The sequence below is a fragment of the Acanthaster planci genome, linkage group LG01, assembly GCF_054643075.1.
Source record: "Acanthaster planci isolate LZ-2023a linkage group LG01, COTS_SCS, whole genome shotgun sequence".
Classification (NCBI taxonomy): Eukaryota; Metazoa; Echinodermata; class Asteroidea; order Valvatida; family Acanthasteridae; genus Acanthaster; species Acanthaster planci.
In genome coordinates this window covers 28,163,191-28,182,527 of record NC_141777.1, presented here as the reverse complement: position 1 = coordinate 28,182,527, position 19,337 = coordinate 28,163,191, and the positions used below count along the sequence as shown (strand labels likewise).

Genomic DNA, 19,337 nt, shown 5'->3' with positions numbered 1-19,337 from the left:
GTTAGGTCTGAAAAATTTATTTGAATCTTGAAGGCATATTAGGCCAAAAAAATTGTATTCATATCTTAAAAACATGTCAGGTCTACAAAATTTTATTCGAATCTTAAAACCATGTTGGGTTAAAAAATTTCATTCGAATCTTAAAAACAACTTAGGCCTGTAAAATTTCATCCAAAAACATATTAGATACGAAAGATTTCATTCGGTTTTGGAAAATGAATTCAAAAAAGTACGGTCTGTTTTAAAAAACATTACAAAAACAAAAAAAATCGATTTTTAAAAAACCATTCCATTTCTAGGAAAACATGTTCCGATCTTTTTGACTCTAATTCTGCTTCGTAGGAGCTTACGGTGGAGCCTGCAAAGTTAACATTTTTTATTGGTCGAGGACTTCACGTCCGTTCGTTGAAAACTCACAAACACAATTCAGAGATAGCACGGGGAGCGGGTCAACGTAGCGGTTCTTTCCTCGCTTTGCACCAATGAGGCCTGGGTTCGAGTCCCGGCTTGGCCCAGGCTTTAAGTGCATTTGGTTTCCAGTTCATACTCGCTCTCTCAGGTTTTCTCCGAATATTCCGGTTTCCTGCTTCCTCCAAAAGTGCACGTTCTTCCCAACTCCGTAATGTGATGCTGATTAAGCCTGAGTAGCTGAAAGCGTCATTAAAACAAAACAATAGAGATATCGTACCTAGGTCTCCATGTTCATGCACGTTTGTTTTCACTGCCCGTGCTTACTTGAAAACGAGATTGTACAACGTTGCAAAGATTTACCTACTTGCACTTGATGGGTTCCAGATTCTGTTGAATTGACATCATGCAATTGTTGTCAGCAAAGGTTAGATAAAACATTAGAATTTTTCATAAATGAAGTAGACTATTGCTTTAGGCTTACTACTTATAAATTATAAGAGTGTTTAAAATATTTTGTCTGTTTTTATTTCGGTTTTTACCGACGGACTACCATAAAATTTCAAACCGTAAATATTCAGCTATGTACGAGACTGACGCATTGCACTGTCCTTCATGTATTTTAGATTTTCGGAAGTGATGAGTCAATTTTTGGCAGGATATTTCTCTTTTGAGTGAGGTGATTTTTCAGTTTCTATAACTTGATCTACTAGCGAATATTTTCAAAGCCCCTTTTCCGAGTTGGATTTTTAAAGACTGTAACTGGACGAAAAAATATTACAAATTCTAAAATCTCTGCATATTATTTTCCTCTCCAAGGGTTCCAGAAGCGCGCCATCAGAGGTCAACTTATAGGCTCTATAGAGGGATCCCAATACGACGCTTTTAGCGTCGATCTGTGCACTTCCGCGTTTGAAAATGAAGCTGTACGGTATGTGTCAGATTCAATTCTTAAATAAAGACTTTTCAGGCTGCAAATTTTTGTGGAACGGAGTCTTTCAGGATAACTCGACACATAAAATCAAAAGAAAAAAATAACGGCAATTTGCAGTTTGCAATTCACACACACGACGTTTACAATTCACAAACACGACGTTCCAACTCACACACATGTCGTTTGCCTGTCCGCTTTAGAACCCTATACCTTTTCTACAGTTATGCAACATTACGTCGATTATTCATTCAACGCTTAGACAACATTTGCCTGCTAAATAATCGTAACCACAATGAAGCAAACTATGGGACAGGGAGAACCCCACCCTGCTCTTGTGCTGGTCAATGTTAGGGGGGATGTGTCAAGTGATAATATAGGCTCGAGTGTGTAGGCCTATACGGATTGGACTCGTTGGGGGATACCCCTCTGTCCCATTTCGTGCCTGGTATAATCATAGAGGAAGGTATGATCGTAAGACAGGCAAAAGAAATAACCGACGAAGCCAGGTCGTATACCAGTCCCAACTGCATCGGGAAAATTTCACTTGAATCAAATCTCCCTTTACTGAATTGGCTTGCCCACTGGGCAAGTCCAATCCCCACTTTAATACTGCGCTGTATATTCTACACGTGTAAACATAATCCTGTGAGCGCATGCGGCATGCATGCAGCTGATATTATCGACCAGTGAAAAAAGGGTTATAACCACAATGAGCACCATCCCAAATTATTTCCGACAATATGGAAAGGACATTGAAAGATCTTTTAGGACCGAGGTGTTCATCCGGGTGTAGCCGATTGGCCTATCAAAAAGGCGTTTGTAATTAATTCAATGGTTCTCATATTTTCACCTGAGGGAAGATCGGTCGGTTGGTCGAGGGGAGGGTGTAATATTATTTCTTAAGATTAAGTTTGTCCCATATTTTTCTTTGAAGGAAATTCCACACAGGGTCACTGGCATAAAATACTTTCCCCTCAGTCGAAGCCAAAATGATAACCATTAGCCTTTTGAAGCAAGGTGGAGACAATATAAGTGGGCGCTATTTGAGGTGCGTAAAAGATTCGACCCAAACCACTAAATAGCGCCCTTGTCAGGCTCTTCCAAACCCCAAACAGGCTAACAACGGCCCGAACGAGGTTACTCTTATTCGCTTTCTTTATGTACTGGGCGATAACCGTGACGCGGTGCACTCAGTTGTATGCATGCAGCAGCTCTCAACAAAGGGTGACCTCTAACTTGCACCGACGGCCGACAACGGATGCCCTTAGTAAGGCTTACATGCACTTGTATGTGCATACGCCGGGAGCAGTTTAGTTACAATATTGGCCAATAATGATGCGCACCGGCAGAACTCGGGTTAGTGGTTCTTACCAGAACTGGTGTGCGGTTCTTTGCCTTTTCATGAGCTTCTTGTTTTGGATCGGGATGCTCAAAGGTCTAGGAGTGATGTTGCCAACACTACAGGAACAATTCACAGCCCAGACTTGGCTGATCGGATGGATAATATCTGTCATCAATGGCATGATCTATGTGTCAGGTAATATGCTCAATTGTAACCTTGGCTTTACACCTTTACCTGGTTAACTGGTTTGAAAATCATTTTTCCCTATGGCAGATCAAGGAGCCAACGGGGGTCATGCCCTCCCCCCGGCAGATTTTTCTTTGAAATAATTAGGAAAGCGAATATTGGGGGTCTGTTTTATTTCTTTTCGTTCCTAATGCGTGTAAAAGGCCAAAATATAGCCCCACCCCTCAAAGGACCATAACATTTACATTACAAAATACCCTATTTTTGCCCCCACCCCTGTTCTGGATGCCTTTCTGTTTCCCCGTCCATACTGTCGTTTTTTTTATTGAACTTGTTAGGAAATGGTTTTTGTTATACCCCTTCTTGAAGTATCGCTATGATATTACTGACCCGCTTGTCCGGCTAATATGCATGCAGTAATGAGGCATTTTTGGAATGTTTTCTATTATTCGTCAGACTCGATGGCGACCATCATCGAACAATTGGAAGTACTAGAGTTGCAACTCCAACTGTGTCCGTCTTCTGTGATCTTAGCGAGGTATATCCTTTTAAGCGGGGCCAGTAATATCCTAGCAATAGCCTACTTGTAGTTTTTGCTTGCAATTAAATACAAATTATTGCTGTGACCAGGAAGTAGAGAGAGAAAAATCCCTGATATTAGACCTACTTTTGCCATCGTAAATACACTTTTTAAATGTTGATATGCTGTCCATTACCCATGCAAAGCTTGTAGTTTTCTTCTCCTCCCTCGCTGCACTCTAGCTATGGACATACCAGGCATGCAATTGGCCAGATACTACAGCCCGGGCAGTGCCAACTCCTGTGTCCTTCCTCTATGAGCAAGCACAACATCACCCATCCACTGGAATGTATCATTCGAGGATACAGATAGGCCTATTACAAAAACTGATACAATAAAAATTTTATGATTATATCTAACCGCCTAACTTGGAATAAACACATCAGCCACATTTCTACGACTATTTCTAGAAATATAGGTATTGTGTCAACATTTAAATAGATTCTTTTATTGACCTTGCACAATACCTAGATATCACCTTGCATGACATATGGTATTTCTGCACGGGGAAACACTGCGAGACATCGAATCCTCAAATTACAGGAAAAAAATTGTGCTTAATATTAACAATGCTAATTTTCAGGACTCCAACGTTTATCTCTTTTATAACTTACTATTTTTAAACATTACTAACGTTAATCACATTACCCAAACTAACTCGCTCACAGCTCGCAAAATCTGAAGAAAAACCAACTATTTTACAGGGCAACGTCATGAATGTTATTGATCTTATGCAAGGACTAAAATCTCTAACACTATTGTGAAACATGAGGGGGCTAAGCTGTGGAGCTCAATGATAATTCGTTGAAATAAATATAACCAGCCCCTCCACCTTTACACCTGTAAAAGCCTATAAAAAATAAATTATGGAATAACTTTTTAGCTAACAAGTAAGTTTTTTCACCGGTTTACTACCATACAGGTTACCGGATACATATCATTTTATACATGCACATGTACTTTACCTTTTCTAATTAATTTGTAATAGGTTTACCAATGGTTTGAATATTTGTCACTACGAGTGTACACTGAGCATCTAATCGACAAGCTATGTTTCTTGTGGGTCTTCCTTCTACAGCTGCATGTATATTATCTTTGTATCTCTTCACATTAAATGCAAATTGAAGTGGAGTCATGCAAAGTAAAATAAAGGGGATTGCGTTATAAATCAGAATGACCAACACAATGAGACTTTTTCAAAGGATGAGACTTTTAAAGAAACAACACTTTGGAGCTGAAGGCCACCTCTATATAAACGCACTGTAAAACTCCAAGGGAAACGTATTTTTACAACCTCCTGACCATCAGAACTATTATAGGGCCACGCTCCACGGGACGTTTAAATAGATTCTTTTATTGGCCTTGTACAATACCTAGATATCACCTTGCATGACATATGGTATTTCTGCACGGGGAAACACTGCGAGACATCGAATCCTCAAATTACAGGAAAAAATTGTGCTTAATATTAACAATGTTAACTTTCATGTCTCCAACTATTATCTCTTTTATAACTCTACTATTTTTAAACATTACTAACGTTAATCACATTACTCAAACTAATTTGCTCACAGCTCGCAAAATCTGAAGAATTACCAACTATTTTACAGGGCAACGTCATTAATTTCATTGATCCTATGCACGGACTACAATCTTTATTTGTATTGTTTATTGTATCAGTTTTTGTAATAGGCCTATCTGTATCCTCGAATGATACATTCCAGTGTATGGATGATGTTGTGCTTGCTCATAGAGGAAGCACACAGGAGTTTGCACTGCCCGGGCTGTAGTATCTGGCCAATTGCATGCCTGGTATGTCCATAGCTAGAGTGCAGCGAGGGAGGAGAAGAAAACTACAAGCTTTGCATGGGTAATGGACAGAATATTAAAATTAAAAAAAAGTGTATTTACGATGGTAGGTCAAATATCAGGGATTTTTCTCTCTCTACTTCCTGGTCACAGCAATAATTTGTGTTTAATTGCAAGCAAAAACTACAAGTAGGCTATTGCTAGGATATTACTGGCCCCGCTTATCAGGCTATACCTCGCTAAGATCACAGCTTATTAGGCTATACCCCCCCCCGCTTATTAGGCTATACCTCGCTAAGATCACAGAAGAATTATGCTAATGAGGGAGAAATGGGGGCTAAATACAGCGTTCTGATTGGTTGAGAGGCTCGAGAAAACCCCCCAAAGGGGCGTGGTTTTCTCTATGCAGACGGGCTTCACTACTCAGGAGGGGGCTAAGCTGTGGAGCCCAATGATAATTTGTTGAAATAAATATAGCCAGCCCCTCCACCTTTACACCTATAAAAGCCTCTAAGCCTATAAAAAATAAATTATGGAATAACTTTTTAGCTAACAAGTAAGTTCTTTCACCGGTTTACAGCCATACAGGTTACCGGATACATATCATTTTATACATGTACATGTACTTTACCTTTTTTAATTAATTTGTAATAGGTTTACCAATGGTTTGACTATTTGTCACTACGAGTGTACACTGAACATCTAATCGACAAGCTATGTTTCTTGTGGGTCTTCCTTCTACAGCAGCATGTGTATTATCTTTGTATCTCTTTACATTAAATGCAAATTAAAGTGGAGTAAAGCAAAGTAAAACTAGAGAAACGTGTTTGTAAACAAACACAGAGCTGGTTCGGGACTGTTTTACCAACAAGATAAGTATTGTTGATCAAAGCTCTCAAACTAACCCAAATGCTGGGTTGAAAACGTGTACAAAGTCAAGGGGCTGAAATAAATATTGAAAAAACAAGAGTAAATCACATGACGACGTCATCATGACGTCATTTATATACAATAATTTCTGTATCAAGATTTTTGTTGGCTGTCACTTTGAAAACGAGCAAACATTCGAAAGGGTTCAAAATTGTGCCTTGGAAAGGTGTACAAAGTTAACGGGCAAAAAACCCCATTTGGAGAAACACTGCTCTTTTAAGTTCGTGTCACGTGATTTGCGCTTAAACTGAACAATTTTATGAAATATTACTTCATATTCGGACCCTTAGGCATATTACAAATAAAACAACACAGCGTAAAGTACCCGATTTCTCCTTTGTTCTTATAGTAATCTTGCGCCAAAGTTAAAGACTACTTGTTCACTTTTATTAAGTAGAAAAACGTGTACAAAACGTATGAGCAAATATTCAGGTCATCGTGACGTCATCCCTTTGAAATAAGTCGTGCATCAGGGTCTTTGTTGGCTATTACTTTGGGAACGATCAGAGACTGCAAAGTTACCGAAATTGTCGCTGAAAAACGTGTACAAAGTCAATGGGCTATAAACTTGTTTGCAGAAACACTGCTCCTTTAAGTTCGTGTCACGTGATTTGCGCTTAACCTGAACAATTTTTATGAAATATTACTTCATATTCGGACTCTTAGGCATATTTCAAATAAAATAACAGAGCGTAAAGTACCCGATTTCTCCTTTGTTCTGATAGTAATCTTGCGCCGAAGTTAAAGACTACTTGTTCACTTGTGTTAAGTAGAAAAACGTGTACAAAACCTATGGGGAAAAATGAAATATTCAAAAATGAATATAAAATAAGGGGATGATGTCATCATGACGTCATCCCTTTGCAATAAATCTTGCATCAGGGTCTTCGTTGGCTATCACTTTGGGAACGATGAAAGACTGCAAAGTTACCGAAATTGTCGCTCAAAAGCGTGTACAAAGTCAATGGGCTATAAACTTGTTTGCAGAAACACTGCTTCTTTAAGTTCGTGTCACGTGATTTGCGCCTAAACTGAACAGTTTTTATGAAATATTACTTCATATTCGGACTCTCAGGCATATTTCAAATAAAATAACAGAGCGTAAAGTACCCGATTTCTCCTTTGTTCTGATAGTAATCTTGCGCCGAAGTTAAAGACTACTTGTTCACTTGTGTTAAGTAGAAAAACGTGTACAAAACCTATGGGGAAAAATTAAATATTCAAAAATGAATATAAAATAAGGGGATGATGTCATCATGACGTCATCCCTTTGAAATAAATCTTGCATCGGCATCTTCGTTGGCTATCACTTTGGGAACGATCAAAGACTGCAAAGTTACCAAAATTGTCGCTCAAAAACGTGTACAAAGTCAATGGGCTATAAACTTGTTTGCAGAAACACTGCTTCTTTAAGTTCGTGTCACGTGATTTCCGCTTAAACTGGACAATTTTTATGAAATATTACTTCATATTCGGACTCTTAGGCATATTTCAAATAAAATAACAGAGCGTAAAGTACCCGATTTTGCCTTTGTTCTTATAGTAATCTTGCGCCGAAGTTAAAGACTACTTGTTCACTTGTGTCAAGTCGAAAAACGTGTACAAAACCTATGGGGAAAAATGAAATATTCAAAAATAAATATAAAATAAGGTGATGATGTCATCATGACGTCATCCCTTTGCAATAAATCTTGCATCGGGGTCTTCGTTGGCTATCACTTTGGGAACGATGAAAGACTGCAAAGTTACCAAAATTGTCGCTCAAAAACGTGTACAAAGTCAATGGGCTAGAAACACATGTGTAGGAAAACTGCTCCTTTAATTTCATGTCACGTGATTTTTGTCTAAACTGGGAAAAACTTATGAAATATTATTTAATATTTGGACACTTGGGTATATTTGCGATCGAACGGAAGGGAAAATTTAGTCTGATTTCTTCTTCGTTCTGGTAGTAATTCTGGGTCGAAGTTGAGGACTGCTCACGCATTATGCGGGACAATGTGTGTACAAACCCTATGTTGTGCAACAGCGCCATACATGGTTCAATATGGGACAGTTTCTTGAAAATTGAAAGCCCATGCAGGTGTGACCGTAATTCTGCAATAGCGCCCTCATAGCCTGATATACGACAGTCCGAAAACTGTGTGCAATCTGTGTACAAAGTCTATGGGGGAAAATTAATTCTTCAAAAATCAATAATAAATAAACTACTTAAGTTATCACTGTGAATTTCTTCTAGGACCGTCCTTGGATGATCACACAACTATCCTCCAAGTTTGAAATTCTTCTGATTTTCCTAGGTGCCAAAGTGTAGGGGTAGAAAAACTTGGCTGAAGAAGAAGAAAAAAAAAAAAAAAAAAAAAAAAAAAAAAAGGAAAGAAAAAAAAAAACAGAACGATTTCAATACCTGGTTCGGCTGAACTGCCGAACCAGCTAATAAAGGGGACTGAAGGCCACCTCCATATAAACGCACTCTAAAACTCCAAGGGAAACATATTTTTTACAACTTCCTGACCATCAGAACTCTTATGGGGCCACGCTCCACAGGCTGGCCAGCTACCTTATGCCTGCCTTGCAGCAATAGATGTTGGCCATTCAACCTTTTTCTATTAACTATATATCACAATGGCAGATTTAAATCACATATAGAGCACAATTTAAGCATCAAGATTTAGAGCACACGGGATTGATCTCCATATCTCCACAATGATTATTATAATTGATTTAAACTCGTAATAACGAGTTGTTACTTGCATATGTATGTTTCCTAGGTTTTTAATAATAATGAAAACCCCCTTGTGTCAGGTATCCAGTCCCTTAAACAGTGGAACATGTATTTTCTTTTCATTGTTTGATAGACTTCAACATCCTTTGATACACCGACTGTTTTAGTTGAACTGCTTGCCCAGCGAGAGGGCACACCTCACTTTCTTCCAGCCATGTGAGGTTGCACTTCATGCCACACCTGCATGACAAATTCCACCGCGAAAAGTAGTTTTCAGGGTTCCTAACCAGGAAACTCCCTATACAGCAGGGGATCAGCGGCAATCGGTCGACACACTATACGAAAAGGGAAGGATAATCACCAGAACGGTTCAAGGTGTTGACAGGGAAGGCGTACAAATATCCAATGCACCCAGATTAGCCAGCATGTCCAGATCGTCCAGTAATTCTTCTCCGTGCCCATGTCGCACTGAATTCACACTGAATTCATGAAATAAATACGCTCAGGCACATCCACTATTTCCGAAATAAAGGGCAGTGAGCTATGGGTTGTAGCTCTATGATTGGATGGAGTCTACATCGGTAATTATCGTACCGTGACAACAGGACAAACAGGCTTTGATTTTTACACAGACTGTTTGTTTTTTTACCCAGACTCATCTACTGGTTGTCATTGTCACTCGATTGAAAATCTAGATATATGTATTTGGTAACCAAATTTGAATTACTGCAACTTCATCAAAAGCCCGAAAATCTTTCACGTCATAGGCAATACTGGAACCATTTCATTTTTTTTACAGATGACCCCAATTAATTGGCCCTAAATGAAATTCAAGATATACAAATATGGGGGAAGAGAAAATATGATACATTACTAAATTAACTAAGAAAATTTAACAAGAAGATAAAAAAAACAGATAACTTGAAAATAAATATAGCCAGCACAAAAAAATATCTCCTTGAAGATAATGGTGCACGATTATTTGCTGCCATCTCTATATAAAGGCTGCCCAACAATGCTCTCTGGTATACAAGTCCAGACATAGATGGCTGCTGGTAGACAGGAACGGTGGCAATGCTGAAGGCTCCATTTGTAAGTTAGGAGCTTTTGCTACTAAGCAGCTTGACAACATGTTGACCATAATTGGAACTGGCTATCGGCTGACGAGCCCCATCCTGGTAACCGTGCGACAGTGGTATAGAGACTGCAAAGGTAGAGCTGGCTCGGTGATTTAATAGGTTAGCGCAGGTGTCAAGTGAGCGCAGTGAGCTGTTACTTGAAAAGCACCGTGCAAGTGGATCATATACCATTCTGCTCCTTGTGTGTGCCTTGCACACCTTCTGCCTGCCTGCCGGACCCAAGCATGAAGCTATTCTCCTGAGCATGCCAACACTCTTTCCAGCTCTTGCTGCCACATTTGACACATGAGCAGCAAAGGAGAAGCTGTGAGTGAAAGTCACACATAGCTGTGATGAATAACCTTGCATGAGAATTCGCATATTTTTTTTGTAATGGCGTTATTGTAGTTTAGTATATAGCAACGTGGTTTATGTTTTTACATAAGACCAAGACCAAGAGTGACAAACCATAGACCTGTGCGTGTCCAACTTGACCCAATTCCTGCCTGCACATCCCACTGAGAACTTACAGTCAACACTTCCTCCAGTGCAGCATGGCATGCTGTTGCAGAGCGGTATGAAGTTGGAAAAGGCCATATTCAAGCTTCGGTCCCTCAGCAAGATGTCGGGTAAGAACGTCAGTGGAGCTGCTACAGTTTTACCGGATCAATCATCATCCGGTAAGTCCACCAAAGTTTCCAATGTTATGGCAGAGTCATCACAAATAAAGAGTGCTACCGGTAACCGTTCAGTAAAGACAAGGTCTTCAGGCAAGAAAGGCGGCACATTTTCTCAGTCCTCAAGCAAATCTTCAAGGTCAACTGCACTCAGAAGAGAGCTTGAAATTGAGCGCACTCGTATGGAGGCAGACATGGCGAAACACCGAGCTGAGCTGGAGGCAGCACAAAGGAGGGCTAAATTAGAAGCAGCTTTGAGGATGGATGAAATTGAAGAAGCACAGCCAGGCCAAAATCTCCAATCGTTGAAGAGCTACTAAACGACTACCCAGAGTTCAGAAAGGAAGCATCAGTATGCATCTCCAACTGCGGAAGATGAAAGTCTGATGAAGCTGGTGAAGAGGTATTCATCGTGGACAAATTTGAAGATTGCAGTGGCGTGGCTGGTGAGGTTTGTGAATTGGCGGACAGCAAACAAAGGGATGTGTGGCGGAGAGAAGTCAGCCGTTGCCGATCGTATTTCTGTAGCAGAGATGAGGAACAGCGAAGAGTTAATCCTCAAATACATCCAGAACCGATGCTTTGCTGATGTCATCAGTAAGCTTGGTAAGGGCAGGCCTATGATGAAGCATAAAGAGATAAACAACCTCCGGCCTTTCATTGATGGAGTGGGGCTGTTACGAGTCGGTGGGCGTCTGGACAAGGCAAATATCAGCTATAGAAGGAAGCACCAGATCATCCTTCCCAAGAGCCATCACGTGACCACCATCATTAGCCGAGAGTATCATGTCACCTATAGCCATGCTCCTCTAAGTACGATGTTGTGTCTGCTGCGTGAGAAGTTCCGGCCATTGGTTGACCCAAGTTGGCGTATGGAGTGGAGAAACGATGCATTGAGTGTCAACGAGTAATCGCACAGCCCAAGGAACAGCTCCAGGGAAGCCTACCTGAAAGTCGTATGGAGTCCAACTCACTCTGGGGTGTTGTCGGAGCAGATGTCATGGGCCCTGTTATGATCCGTATTGGCCGACCAAATGTCAAGCGTTGGATATTGGGCATTGTATCATTTTCAGTCAAAGCAGTGCACTTCGAGCTCCTCCCATCACTGGATACTGCCAGTTTTCTGAATGCATTTCGTCGCTTCATTTCAAGAAGATCCCGACCTACCGAGATGGTCACTGACAACGCTGGCAACTTTGCCGCGGGCATTGTGGAGATGAAAGCCTTGGTGAGGATGTGGAACAGCAGCAAGGTTGCAGACTTCCTGTGGAAACGAGAGATTGTGTGGCAACCAAATGTGCTGAAGGCTTCTGCAAGAAATGGCCTTTTCGAACGACCGTTCCGGGCGCTGCGACGTGCCCTTCTGACTGTATTGAAGGGACAGACACTGTACCTGCTGAGGATCAGCTGGCTACAGTAGTCGCAGAGTGTGAGCTTATGTACAACAGTCGTCCATTGTGTGCCCTCAGTCCGAGCGCTGATGACCTACTTCCGTTGAGGCCTAATGATGTTGTCAACCCGGAGCCAGCGAGTGCCTGCCCTCCAGGTCTGTTTGAGAAGCGGGATGCTCTGGTGCGGAATCGTTTTTAGGCAGACTCAGTACATCGTGCAACAGTTCCGGGGCAGATTCCTGAGAGAGTACCTACCTACACTTCAGGAACGACAAAGGTCCATCACCCAGTCGCGGAACTTCGAGGTTGGAGACTTGTGCCTCCTTACAGATGAGCTTGCCCTTGGTCATCGTGGATATTGGCCACTTTGTCGTGTAACAGACGTGCATCGCAGTGAAGACGGCTGTGTTCGAGTGGTTCGCGTGAAGACTGCCAAGGGACAGTATGGGAGGCCAGTGAACAAAATCTGCCTACTGGAAGCAGCGTGTGGACTTGGTTAACTTACTATTAAACCAGTGTAACCCTTAGGGAGGATGTTATATTTTACTGTCTCGTTCAGTTTAAGTGTGAAATTTAAAGGTTTAAATTCAAGATGGAGTGTAGGTTTCGGCAGTATCAATCCGACTGTTGGCGCCCTTGCGCGGGCCAGGTAGCGGAGTAGATACAACTTTCACTTTGATCGAAATTTCTAGACCACGTACCGTTCAGATTCATAACAATCCCTTGCCCTAAAGAGAGGATGTAGTCATCTCACCGATGTAATCGTAGCCTCAATGGGGAAGGGGAAAAGTGGCAAGAATTTGGCTTTATATTTCGGAGTCATTCAAGGCGATTATTGGGATTAAAGTTAGTGAATTTCTGCAGCAATTTGCACGTGTTATGCACAGGTTACGTTGTAATGCCGTGTGAATTTACTTGTGCATGTGCATGGGTTCTTGCTATATAGGCCTACGTGTAAAGAACATTGCTTTTCGGGATTTCTCGTGGATTGGACTGCAGTCTGAGAGTCCTGCTTCTTTTCCACACATTCTTATTTAGTTCTGTAGCCCTTTAGGCTGACTCTGATTATTATTTAGATAGCTGTGATAAATAACCTTGCATGAGAATTCGCATGTTTTTTTGTAATGGCGTTATTGTAGTTTAGTATACAGCAACGTGGTTTGTGTTTTTACTGCTCTAGTTGACCGCGTGCATGTTCGTGGATGGGAGTCACAAGGAATAAAGACCAAGAGTGACAAACCATATACCTGTGCGTGTCCAACTTGACCCAATTCCTGCCTGCAAATCCCACTGAGAACTTACAGACATGACCAGGTCTAAACCCAACTGACTTATCTTCATCAAGTTATGTTCGAATAGATGTGTTTGCAACTCGCTGTGAATGACTGATTCGAACACTTTGCTTAGAATAGAAAGCAGGCTGATGGGTCTATAGTTAGTAGCTGTTGAACATGATCCCCGTTTGAGTGCAAGAGCAACATTAGCATCCTTCCACGGTCTGGGGAGACTTCCTGAAAAACTTAGAAAGGGGAACAGCCTGACACTCAATGCATTCTTTCAGCATTCGGTTGCGGATACAGGTCTCACCAATAGTTTCGTTCGGTTTCTTACTGTCAATGGGTTTCAGGATGCTTCTGTTGTCTTTTGATCTTACTTGAACAGTATATAGCTTGATTTGGCAATGTACTTACAGAAGACTTCCGACATTTCTTCAACAATAGTGAAAGTCAACCTTTGTGCGTCACTGTAGGAATTGTTTTGGGAGGAAGGCGATTCACTGCCCACCGCTAGTCCTTTTGGCTTGTTTCTTTGTTGGCGAAATGTTTACCAGTCCTAATGAATTACTTCCAGCGAGTTCTTTTTTCCAAGTCGTGCAGTATAAGGTCTTGTCTAGACGCTCGTAGACTCTCAATTTGTTGAAAAGGATCTCTAACTGCATTTCCATAGCATTTTGTACTTCTTTCCCGGCCATTCTGCAGGCTTCAGCGTACTACATGTAGTTGCTTTAGTTCACTGGATCGAATGAGTTTGTTCCTGCACGGTAGGAACCTCTCCATAGTGTGAGAGATATAGTTTCGATGTTCACAGCCGCAAATTTGGTGTCAGTCTGAGAACTGGGAAAATTTCCTAGGTGTTGTGCCTCATTCCAGACCAGTTAGCTTTGACAGAACTCCATAGAGCTTATCGTGTGAAGAGGTCTCTTGATTTTGATATCACCTTATTTAACAGCGATATGATTCGCCTGTGTTTGGTTTTAACGGACACATGCGTATGATGAAAATCTACACCAGTCAACACCAAGTCCAGAATATTGCCACCACGTGTGGGTTCGTGTACAAGTTGTTAAAACAAACCCATTAACAATACTGAAGTTGTGACGAGCAGTGCCAGCAGGATCAGTAGGCGAACTACAGTTAAGCCGAGTACGGTGTGTCTTGCTTGAGTGCCCAGAAGGACTCTACATCAAGGTAAGAGTTGACATAGTTTGTTAAACGAGTGTCGGATCCCGAGGTTGAGCCACGTCTATAACATACTTCCAGTCATTACAGGATCGATCCCAGGGGAGGTGTGTACATTGTGTTGTGATCTACATGAAGTCAAGGTTGAATGGTTTGAGATCCTCATTGCGCTGTACCCGATGAAGGTCACATTTCACCTAAGCCGCCGTACCTCCCCAGCTGTCTGTACGATCTCTCTGGCATCACAAGCTGCTAGTAACCACCTCATGATACCTCTACATCCGGCACGTGCTATCCAAACCGTTGTGTCAGCAGAGTAAGTTGACATCCTCTGCTTTGTCTACAAACAGGCTTGACATACTGGGGTGACGTCCTCAGTCAGCAACACCAGCATGACACCAAGTTCCCTTCACAGCACCAGAAAACAAGGATCAATCATTTGAATCAATTTAATGAATTTATAACTTCGCAACAGAATAAAAACAACAAATTCATACGTTCACCAATTTTGACTTCAGCTAACTTATAAAATTCAAATCGTTCGTCATCCACTCTACGTGGATGGAATGTTAATAATAGAAACAAAGGAACCTAGACAGATTTAAAAAAAAAACAAGCGAAATCAGTTTTATGGCAAAGACAGGAGAGACTGCAGATCGAAACTAGGTCTGACCTATTTTGCCAAATAAGTGATCAGGTACACGTACACTCTGTGATGTCTTTGGCCTAATTTTTATGGGTGGGCTACATTCTGAGAAACATTATTCTGGGGGGCCAATACAACAAACGGGCGCTACACCTATTTGGGATAATCCGGCCTTGCACCTTGTTCAGCATGCCGTCTATTTTGCTAAAATCACGCAAGAAGCTGGAGGGCCGATACAACAAACGGGCGCTACACCTAATCGGGATAATCCGGCCCTGCACCTTGTTCAGCATGCCATCTATTTTGCTCAAATCACGCAAGAAGCTGGAGGGCCGATACAACAAACGGACGCTACACCTATTGGGGATAATACGGCCCTGCACCTTGTTCAGTATGCCATCTATTTTGCTCAAATCGCGCAAGAAGCTGGAGGGCCGATACAACAAACGGACGCTACACCTATTTGGGATAATCCGGCCATGCACCTTGTTCAGCATGCCGTCTATTTTGCTCAAATCACGCAAGAAGCTGGAGAGCCGATACAACAAACGGGCGCTACACCTATTCGGGAATTCCGGCCCTGCACCTTGTTCAGCATGCCATCTATTTTGCTCAAATCACGCAAACTTCTTGCACTCGGCCAAGGCCCCATCTTGTTTGAAGCTGAAAAATAAATGTATGGACACAGGATCGGATTTTGATCTGATGAAAATACACTGAACAGACTGCAGCTCTAGATGGGGAACTTGCACATCCAAAAGCAAAGCAGTCGGTATTCTCTCGTTTGTTGTCTTGACTTCGATCCGTACAATTTTCTTGTTGTAATGACACAGTATATTAAATTGGGAAGGGTCGATAATATATGACTTTTAATTAACCCCAATCACCCAGGGTATATGACGAAATAAAACCTTTCAAAATTCACCTTCACTTCCAGCCATCGTATTATTCAAGTTATGGACGGCATCTGCATTCACTGGTAATGTCATCTTATAGCTCATCAACAAGGTCCATGGTTACAACTTCTTTAGTATGACATTTGCAAGAAATAGTGATGAGTTTTCGCCATAGCCTGTTTTATTCCTTTGTTTTGTCTCTGATGAGTCAGCATAAGTCATAAAATAAATTATGACAATTGTTTTGGTTTGCGTTCAGTTGAATAACATCTGAGTGCTCTTCATCTGCTTCAATATAAGCTTTGTGTCAACACCAGAAGCCTATGAAATTTTTAAATCCCATGCATCGTACTTTCTCCCCTATAGGTCCACTAGCCAGGCCTGTGGAGGTCATGTTTGGTACCCGCACTGTGGTCACAGCCAGCGGCTTCTTGGTTGGAATGTCTATGATCGTCGCGTCCTTTACCACCAAACCTGTGGTGTTCACTTTGACACTGTCACTTGTAGCTGGTAAGGACGTTATATCAGTAATATAAATTTACTTCTTGGGATAAAAATCTTTAAATGATTGTTGTTCAGATTTCCCATTCACACGCATATTTTTACACTGTCTTTTCTGCAGGACCAACTATCATTTTTGTCAATATACTGACAAGAGCTCTGATTGGACGCTGTTTTCCAACAAACTATGGCACTGCAAATGCAATTGGAACATCGGGGGCCTCTGTAGGATTGATCACCGCAGGACCATTTGTCCAATTGTTGCTGAACACGTACGGTTGGAGAGGTACCTTGCTTCTTATGGGTGGCTTAAGCCTGCATCTTGGCGTGTGTGGTGCCACATTGCGATCACCTTCGACCGAAACTCAAACGAAGGGAAACTACCAGCTACTTCGCGCCGACACTAATGAAGAGATACGAGCTAGTGCCAAGAATACCGACAACTCGATACAGTCACAATTTGGCGCCTTTAAAGATGCCATCGGTGCTCAACTGAAGCATTTTGGATTCTCCGTTTGTGGTCGGGTTTCATTTTGGATCACAGGAGTCGTATTCACATGTAGCCACTTCGCAGCTGATCTTTGGTATATCTATTACGTTTCCCTAGCGGAGGTCAAGGGCTTCTCTCCGGATGATGCTGTGACATTCACTGCAGCTGCGGGGTTCGGTAGCTTAGTTTGCAGGATCACATGTGGTCTTATCGTGGACCGAGGTTGGTTGAAACTGCGATGTGCAATGGTGCTGACGATCATAACGAGTTCCATAACTCTCTTGGTAACTCCCTGGATTAACACGTATTGGCCAATGATGGTCAATGCTTTTCTCTTTTTTGGCTCGTCTGGGACACTTTTCACACTCAACGATCTCTATACAAGGGAGCTGCTTGGAGTTGATCTCCTGGCTAGCGCTTTCAGCTGGATGGAATTATTGGCAGCTGTTTTCAGTTTTAGTCTTGGATTCGTTCCAGGTATGGATAACCATTGGTTTCATACAAAACTAATGGCTGAGTTAATGTTAACGGGGGGTTCAGTAGCTTTCATTCAAGTCGGACATACGTGTATTTTACTTTTTTATCAAACATTTGCAACTTACGCAAAGCCACCAGCAGCGTTCGCTCTCATTGAGAAGTCTACAGTGGCTCATTTTGATGGCTTCATTGACAGTTGTGATGTACAGGGCCTGATTATCCCACAGGAACTGTACAGCTAGCATGAGGCTTATGAAAAATTTGAGAGCCTATACAAAACGTGTGTCACAAACAAAACAAGCATTTCACGCATGTACACACACAGAAGAGAGATACTTTATGAGAAGTGCAAATGCAAAGATTCTCACCCTGTGTAGTTCGTGTCGCGGATCGCGGAATGAACTATAGAAGGTCTTTGAATAAAGACTAATACAAAGCTGGAACCGAAGCCTACCATCACTTTATGAAATCTGGGCATGTAGTTGCAAGGTGAGGTGGGGTAAGGCTTTGGGCCAACAGAACAGTGGTCCTGGAGTCAACCGAGCACTTAATGCAGACCTCTACATGTATACACTTCTACAAACCGGGTAATGAGCCAGGGACGATCGTAATTGGAGACTTGCAATCATTTTGTTGTTGATTTTGTTGTATTAGGTTGGATGTACGACCAGACTGGCAGTTATGACTGGGCCTTTTTTATCTTGGGATGCATATCAACTCTACCGTTGGTGGCGCTAATGTTGGAATGGTTTCTAGAGAAACTGAAATCATAGTGGCAGTTACTTGCATTGGTAAGTTCGATCAGCGACAAATAGTCAACCAGTTGTCGATTTAGACTGGTAACGTATGCATCAAATATATATCGGTCATCAGGGAAAATTGGATAGTGGTTAACAAACTGCCGCTGATCGAACTTGCTCAATTAGGTACAATAGTGCCTGAGCTAAAAACCAACAATGGTCAGAAAGGGGGCATCAGAAAGGATTATGCCCCTTGTACACATGTACATGTATACAGTGTTTCATTTTATTGTCCACACTAAAAAGTAGAAAAATTCAATTTCCACTGGCAATTCTAAAAAGGGCTACATATAAACTATTAACATGCAACATGCATATCACTAACCAATTAATGATACAGTACAATTAAAGGACCAAAGTACGGGAACATTGCACAGTAAATAACTTCACAGTAAAGAATCAACGTCTAGCAGCATGGATAATTAATTACCTATTCACAAACCTATTAAACAAGTGGATTGCATTTGAGACAAAAGAATTTTTGCACGACAACGTGTAGCAGATGGAACACAGAGATGTATACTGGATCTGTTGAATTTAAACAAGTCATTGAGTGGATGTGAAAGATCGAGTATTATCTTATGAACTTTCAGCAAGACACACTGTTCATACAGAGAAGTAATGGATGGTAAGTTAGAGTGGATAATGCGCTGAGCAGTCCTCCTTGGCCTTTCTAATATTTATATTTTCCTTTGTATATTGCCGTTTCAGTAATGAGGGACAAATTTTGATTTTCTAAATACTAAATTGCCAATAAATTTATAGCTGTAGCTAAAATGGAAAGTAGTGATGTAGATGTACGCCAATAAATCAGTGTCGCCCCATCACAAAGTAGCACTGGATCTCTTTAAAGAGACAGTAAGTAAAATTTGGACGAATTGTAGGCGTCGGTTGAGTTTGTTATGTTGGACTCATGCTGTGAACGAATATCAAGGAGCTATTAAACACAAGGAGTCAGCAAGTAGAGA

General features: G+C 41.4%; 1 protein-coding gene across 3 annotated transcripts; it reads left to right on the top strand.

The window, feature by feature from the left end:
- Positions 1-1,022: 1,022 nt before the first annotated feature.
- LOC147800638 (monocarboxylate transporter 12-like) lies at positions 1,023-19,322 on the top strand. Of its 3 annotated transcripts, none has more exons than XM_087140505.1 (4): positions 1,023-1,087; positions 1,228-1,339; positions 16,468-16,611; positions 16,724-18,150. In XM_087140505.1, the coding sequence occupies exons 2-4, from the start codon at positions 1,327-1,329 to the stop codon at positions 17,809-17,811; spliced, it is 1,245 nt and encodes a 414-aa protein (XP_086996631.1). In that variant the 5' UTR covers positions 1,023-1,087; positions 1,228-1,326; the 3' UTR covers positions 17,812-18,150. The 3 variants fall into 3 exon arrangements, with proteins under 3 accessions (XP_086996631.1, XP_086996627.1, XP_086996624.1); XM_087140501.1 differs by lacking the exons at positions 1,023-1,087; positions 1,228-1,339 and adding exons at positions 2,053-2,879; positions 18,224-19,322 and having other exon boundaries at positions 16,724-17,569; XM_087140498.1 differs by lacking the exons at positions 1,023-1,087; positions 1,228-1,339 and adding an exon at positions 2,053-2,879.
- Positions 19,323-19,337: the final 15 nt, after the last annotated feature.

Excerpts from the sequence above, each read along its gene's own strand:
- LOC147800638 (XM_087140498.1), top strand. The coding sequence starts at position 2,675 with ATGATGCGCACCGGCAGAACTCGGGTTAGTGGTTCTTACCAGAACTGG. Across the intron at positions 2,880-16,467 it reads TGGCATGATCTATGTGTCAG|GTCCACTAGCCAGGCCTGTG; the intron begins GTAATATGCTCA and ends TCTCCCCTATAG. Across the intron at positions 16,612-16,723 it reads GACACTGTCACTTGTAGCTG|GACCAACTATCATTTTTGTC; the intron begins GTAAGGACGTTA and ends TCTTTTCTGCAG.